The following is a 6,522-nucleotide window of genomic DNA, read 5'->3' on the forward strand; positions in this document are numbered from 1 at the left end:
AGGCTCCAAAAAACTATGAATCCTAGTCGTCAAGTTTGAACAGTAACATTCGATTCACTGACGGACTGACCCGTATGTTCATTCTTATTGGATGGTAGGGTTTGGACGAATTGACGAGCAGGGCAAGCTTCCTTGAAGTCATGGCACATTGAAGACAGGTTGGTATCGCTTCTGAATGCTTTACGAGCTCTTGAACATAAAAGCAAGGCCGAGGGCATGTATGTGTTGGCATCAAGCATTTCGTGTTGGTAACAGTATCAGAGTTTAAATCGTTCCAAGAAGACTCCATTTCCATCTCAAGTGTCGGACTATCACATTGATCATGGCACCTATGTACAGTCCGAAATGCCACAAGAAGCTCAATGGCAAGGTCGTTGTTCTAACAGGTACGCTTTGCTTGCCCAATACGGTTTTCATTACTCCCAATGTCTTCAAGAAAAACCATGTTTCTAGGTGGCAATACTGGAATTGGCAAAGAGACCGCTCGAGATCTGTCAAAACGGGGTGCTCGTGTCATCATCCTTTGCCGAGATACCAACAAAGGCGATGCTGCAGCCGAAGAAATCACCCACGAGACTCACTTTGTGGTGAAATGTGTAAAATTGGATTTGGCGTCATTACGATCGGTACGAGAGTGCGCTGAAAATATTTTGGAAACCGAAGATAAAATCGATTATCTCATTAACAATGCGGGAGTAATGATGTGCCCCTACTGGAAAACTGAAGACGGTTTTGATATGCAATTTGGAACCAATCATTTAGGACATTTTCTCCTCACAGAAATGCTCCTGCCACTTGTGAAAAAGTCGGCTGCTGGTGGCTTTCGCCCAAGGTATGGACTTGCTCAGTTATGATGGTGTTAAGAAACTTGAGAATAATGGGTCACTTTGCCGTCTTCAGGATTGTCTTGGTATCGAGCATGGCCCACGAATCCTTTGGAATGAACTGGAACGACATCAATTTTGAGAAAAGTTACAATTCTCTGAAAGCCTATTGCCAATCTAAACTAGCTAATGTACTTCATGCCAAAGAATTAGCTGAACGCTTGGACGGGTCGGGAATTAGCGTATATTCATTACACCCAGGTAAATATATCCTTTATTGCACTACCCACAGTTTTTTAGTATGGATTCAAAACATACAACGTTTGACATTTTAGGCGTTATCAAAACAGAATTAACTCGTCACACCAACGAAACCTGGTACGGAAAGATGTTTTACTTCTTCACCAACGCTTTCTACTTGACCCCAGTTGAGGGATGTCAAACCACGTTGTACTGCATTTTGGAAGACTCCATCGTGGATCATTCGGGACGATATTATTCAGGATGCCAAGAGAAGACTCCAAGTTCTAATGCTCTCAAGGAAGCAGATCAAAAGCGTTTGAGAGATATCAGCTCAAAGCTTGTTTGCTTGACTCCGAAAGATTAGAACAACAGACTATGGAATATTTTTTTGAGGACTATTAGGATCAAGATGAACTCGCCATCATGTTCATCAAGTTTCAAAAGAATTCAACTTCTAATAGACATTCACAAGCGGAGGACAAGAACTTTGACAATCTGAGATGATATTTAAAAGAAAGACAGTATGAGCCAAAGATTAAAAACTTGCGTCATTTTATTGTTGTCTATTATTGCTATCATCGTGAGAATTGAATCATCTTGATGTATATTTTAAACATAATTCATCTGCAAGAAATTTTTGCATCGATCCTTTATTCCCAATGACATCTATCGTACATAATGCCTAGAACGCGGATTCGAATGTGATTTTTTTTTCTTCCTGATTTTCATTCTTGGTCATTTTGCTCAAATATAATTTCGTTCATATTCAACAGAAAGCTTTATCCGCTAAAAACATAGTTAAAGATAAGTAGAGTGTATTAGTTCAATGCCATTCTATTATCATGAAGATTGATTTACGTATCCATGTTTTCAACTTAAGGAAGTTTCCAAACAACCCAGCAACGTCATTAGCGTCTCTAGCATGTCGTACAGTAATCATTTTCAAAACATTCTTGCTCAGAATCGCTTCAAACTTTTAACAAAATGAAAAAAATGGGAAAAATCCATGCCCTTTATGTTAAAGTTGTGGAAAAACGGTAGCCTCTTTCATTGAACCCTCTTTCATTGAACATTTTAGAACTCAAAGGAATGAAATATCCCTTGGGCCAGTTTGAGAGTTCATATTCAAATTTACGTTCTTCGGCTTACCGAAAAAGAACCAATATATTTCCCTCACATTTGAATGCGCTTTCTAGAAGCATGCATTGTTGACGACATTGGGCCCTATTCTGATGTCTAGTGTGCGGTCATACTGATAACAACAATCCAAATCAATCGAAGTATATCAAGTGCAAATTCTGCCAATCGTTAATTATCGCTTGAGGTGCTACAAGTTTGTCAAGCCAAGATGACAAAATACAAAGGATCGATGATTGAAAAACGGCTGGATGGCAAAGTGATAGTCATCACAGGTAAGCAATAAGCACACATGATTTAAAGGAATCCCTCATTTGAGACTGCTTGGAGCCTGGTGTAGGTGCAAATACTGGAATTGGTAAGGAAACAGCATTGGATTTGAGTCGAAGAGGGGCACGCATTATCATGCTGTGCCGATCTTTGGAAAAAGCTAATGTCACTGCGGACAAAATTAAACAAGTGACCAAAGGATACGTTGATGTTCAGGAGCTTGATCTAGCATCTCTCAAATCCGTGCGTAAATGCGCACAGACCCTATTAGAAAAAGAGGAAAAGATCGATATTCTGATCAATAACGCGGGCGTGATGCTGTGTCCCAATTGGAAGACCGAGGATGGATTCGATATGCAATTTGGCACCAATCATCTTGGTCATTTCCTTCTAACAGAGTTACTGTTGCCACTTTTGAGAAAGTCGGTGAACACAGGATTTCATCCCAGGTGATAATAGTTAGTGAACCGCAAATTGCTCCCTCAGATTGTCTTCAACTTTTCTTTTTCAGGATCGTCATCGTTTCTAGCTTGGCTCATGAGAGTGGTCAAATATATTGGGACAATATCAATTTTGAAAAGAGCTTCAGTTCCATGAATGCTTACAAGCAATCTAAACTCGCCAATGTGATGCATGCGAATGAACTCGCAAGAAGATTGGAATCTTCAGGAATCACTGTTTACAGCCTTCATCCAGGTACGTAATTGTATGCACTAAATGTGGATTAATTGTTATGTAACATATTCAAATCGCTTCCATTCGCCATCAAGGAGTGGTTAATACAGAGCTGTCCAGGCACATGAAGGCGAAATGGTATGGAAAAATTGCATTGAAGGTGGTCATTCCATTAGTGACCATAACACCATTGGAGGGTGCTCAGACAACCTTGTATTGCGCCTTGGAGGACTCCATCGAGGGACATTCGGGCCGATATTACAGTGGATGCAAAGAGAAAAAGGCCAGCGCTCGTGCTTTGGACGAGAAAGCACAAAAGAGATTATGGGAGCTCAGCGAGAAAATGGTCGAATTGAAGGCATAGCTTCATGAGAGAATTTTAAACGAAGACGAATATACGCTAATTTCTTTGGAAAAAGACGTGCCCAGATATGTTTATTGGTATGTTTTAACTCATAATGATATGAGACAATATTCCATTTAGCAATTTCAATTGCGAAGGGAGTGGACCCCCGGATGTGTTCAGGGCATGAGATTTAAGTGGAAAAAGGATACTTTTAGGTTTTAGTTTCGATTTTCAGGAGATCAATGTTTAGGGGAGTGTAAAACTTCGACTGTTCTTAGTATGAAAACAATCTAAATCCCAAATTTTTTCGAAAATTTTAGCGTTCCGACAGATAAAACCCCCTTTTCATCACTCTTTCCTCTTACATTTAATTCATAAACCGCTTGGAACTGGAGAAAATCATCGTCTTTTTTGATGACTCTGATCAGAAATTCGGGAGAAATGGTCGGCAGTTTATCCTTTAGTTTTCACAAAACCTCTTAGAGAGATAGATCAAGATTGTGCATTTCATCTATTGGTTCAAAGTAGAGTTCAAAGCGCTTCAAATAGGGTCCGGATTCCGTCAGGGACGCCACTGGGAAGGGCTTAGTTTGACTGAAATAGCAAAGTTGAAGCCATCTCACATGAAAAATGTGGAAACTATGTGTGAAACAATAACAATAAAAGACGAAATCACAATGACGCTCTTTGTTATTCGTGATAATTTTGTTTTCACGTTCACCTTAAACAAGTTCAATCCTTTAGCCCTGACACTAGGGAAGTCAAAACTGTCAATTGCGAATGAAATTCGGCATCATTGTGATACTATTTTGTTTTTTGTCATTTCGTGCATATTTTTCACATGACGCTATTGCTTGTTAGTCGATTTTTGTACTTCAGTCCTGCACACCTCCTCCCAGTGGCGCCCCTTACGGAGAATCTGAACCCTATTTCAAGCTCATTGATCCATTAGAGCTTAATCCCTAAACTCTATGTTCCCTAGGTTATGAGGAACTTGTATTCGTATAGAAATAACTAACCATTCTTTTCTCGATTCGAAAAGAACCCATCAAATTCGTCATTCCTGACATCATGAATCAGAATACTTGCGTTGGACAGTTGCACTTCATACATGCACAAGGAGCACGAGTGGTAGCAAACTCTCAGTCATTATGGTCACATTAGTAAAAGCTCGCTCTTGTAAATGCCTTGGATGGACCAAGTAGGAACCAAGGAGGAACCAAAGACATGGAAGGCAAAAAGGGGGTCCTAGCAAGGAGAAGGGAAGAAAAGGAGGAGAACCAGAGGAGGAAGAGAAACACCTCGTCTCCACCATGATGACACAGAAGAGCATTCGGCGAGCTGAACTGGCTACTCCCACACTTCTTTAGTCTTTGCGCACACAAGTTGAGACAACAACGTAGGGGTCTAAGTAGCTCTAATGTACAACTTCCTCTCTAGACCAAATGACCAAGCTAGGGGGCTGTCCCTGGTGATGGTGGGCAAGACAGACGACGGGGAACCCCGATGAGAAGCGAGGTTGCCCGCCTCATCCTAGCTGGGGCATGTTTCCAACTTGGCCGAAATTATTTTACAAGGAGGGGGAATGAAGCAAGGAGAACTCATCTGCAGAGTTCCTAAAGACTGCCATTAACGCCAAAGAAACGTAGAACAGACAGCTCTACAATGAGGCGGCTGCCTGCCTGACGGAGATGGCCCAAGAGACATAAACACAAGAAGTTCCCAAGAATTTGATCCAAAGTCAATGCCTCCCGAACTTGTTGACACGCTAAATCAAAGAGACATGATTGAGGGTAAGTGGTTCATTTTCAAGTGAGTAGCATATTCATGGACAGTATTGTTCGCCCACTTGGTACCTTATCTCTATTTTTCGATTCTGTAAACACTTTTCTCCACCATTTAGTTGGTTTCCACTGTGTGTCTTTTCGAGATTACAGTCTTGGTTTCAAAAGAATTTCGGTTACGATGGGGGTTGGGCATACAATGAGGCACCTCATCGGGCATGCCAGTCACTATGTGGAGTCTAAAAATCTGGCACACATTTGCACATACCCCCAAACCCTTACTTCCCACCTACTTTGGTTGCACCTCATGAGTGCGATCTTTATCAACGTAAATTGCCACCATGTTTGAACACCATGTAATTTTCATGCCATTACAGACATTGGATACCCAAAAAATTCGGCGTCCATCACAACATTCACCAACTCAGAACCATTTTCTCGGGCTGAATGGTTGACGAAAAACCATTCGATCCTTTGCTTGGACGGAATGTTATGGTCGGGCTTCCTTTATGTATTATCCCGTAACAATGAGGTTATTACCGGTTTACAACAGACAGCCCGACTCATTTCAAACAGGTAGACATGAGGCAGGATCTTTGCTTGTGTATTCAAGAAGCGAATACATCAATCGGGCCCCAGGAGACACCGACATGGCACCCCATGGAGGTCATAATGTGCATGACTTGGAGTAAAGACTTCAAGCCCAACATCACGAGGTGATCTCATTCCTAGGCAGCGTCTGCTATTCTTTTAAATTGTGAAATCTCTGAGAAAATATGCAGAGGATTATTTACAAAACTCTGATGCATGTAATTGCCCTCCAGCAATGCCTGGGGTAGGGAGTTAAATATTAGAGGAAAACCTCGTCTTTTCAGACACCTTTGACCTTAGTTCGACAACTCTCATTTCGACGAGTTCATTGAGCAACAAAAACATGAAAAAAGGAAGGGAGAGAAAGTTGTAACCGCCATCCCAAAAGATAAGAAAATTGTGGTATTTTGATTGCAATTGAATTCTATTGCAATTTTCCAGGTTTAAGCACAATGTTTTGACTAAACTAATCCGTATTGTAGACACAAGGATAAAGTATCCAAACATTCCGTTCAAGCCTTTAACGTGGAAAATCATCTTTTATCTTTGCAAAGAAAGTAGGTTGTAGTTTTTCGATAAGGTTGAAAATCATCGTTCACAAGAACCCGGGATGATCAGTGGAACCATTGAAGCGATGTTAGATTAGCTCTTT

General features: G+C 41.0%; 2 protein-coding genes across 4 annotated transcripts in view; both read left to right on the forward strand.

The window, feature by feature from the left end:
* Window positions 1-154: 154 nt before the first annotated feature.
* On the forward strand, window positions 155-3,569 carry LOC131884820 (uncharacterized). Its single transcript, XM_059232704.1, has 8 exons — window positions 155-386; window positions 454-832; window positions 901-1,085; window positions 1,160-1,425; window positions 2,392-2,479; window positions 2,545-2,923; window positions 2,986-3,170; window positions 3,245-3,569. Exons 1-8 carry the CDS (start codon window positions 323-325, stop codon window positions 3,511-3,513), a joined length of 1,815 nt encoding a protein of 604 aa, XP_059088687.1. The 5' UTR covers window positions 155-322; the 3' UTR covers window positions 3,514-3,569.
* A 1,163-nt stretch (window positions 3,570-4,732) lies between these two features.
* Window positions 4,733-6,522, forward strand: part of LOC131884684 (uncharacterized) — a 3,908-nt gene continuing 2,118 nt past the window's right edge. For 2 of the 3 annotated variants that reach the window (XM_059232531.1, XM_059232527.1), the window contains exon 1: window positions 4,735-5,288. The gene's annotated coding sequence lies outside the window, so the exon portion shown is untranslated. Of the gene's footprint in view, window positions 5,289-6,522 lie in introns of all 3 variants that reach the window. The other variant, XM_059232532.1, reaches the window with a different exon arrangement.

The sequence above is a fragment of the Tigriopus californicus genome, chromosome 8, assembly GCF_007210705.1.
Source record: "Tigriopus californicus strain San Diego chromosome 8, Tcal_SD_v2.1, whole genome shotgun sequence".
In the NCBI taxonomy this organism is placed as follows: domain Eukaryota; kingdom Metazoa; phylum Arthropoda; class Copepoda; order Harpacticoida; family Harpacticidae; genus Tigriopus; species Tigriopus californicus.

Bases quoted from the DNA above. Each gene is read 5' to 3' on its own strand.
- LOC131884820 (XM_059232704.1), top strand. From the start codon at position 323: ATGGCACCTATGTACAGTCCGAAATGCCACAAGAAGCTCAATGGCAAG. The intron at 2,480-2,544 runs GTAAGCAATAAG...AGCCTGGTGTAG, and splicing joins CAAAGTGATAGTCATCACAG to GTGCAAATACTGGAATTGGT. The intron at 2,924-2,985 runs GTGATAATAGTT...TTTCTTTTTCAG, and splicing joins AACACAGGATTTCATCCCAG to GATCGTCATCGTTTCTAGCT.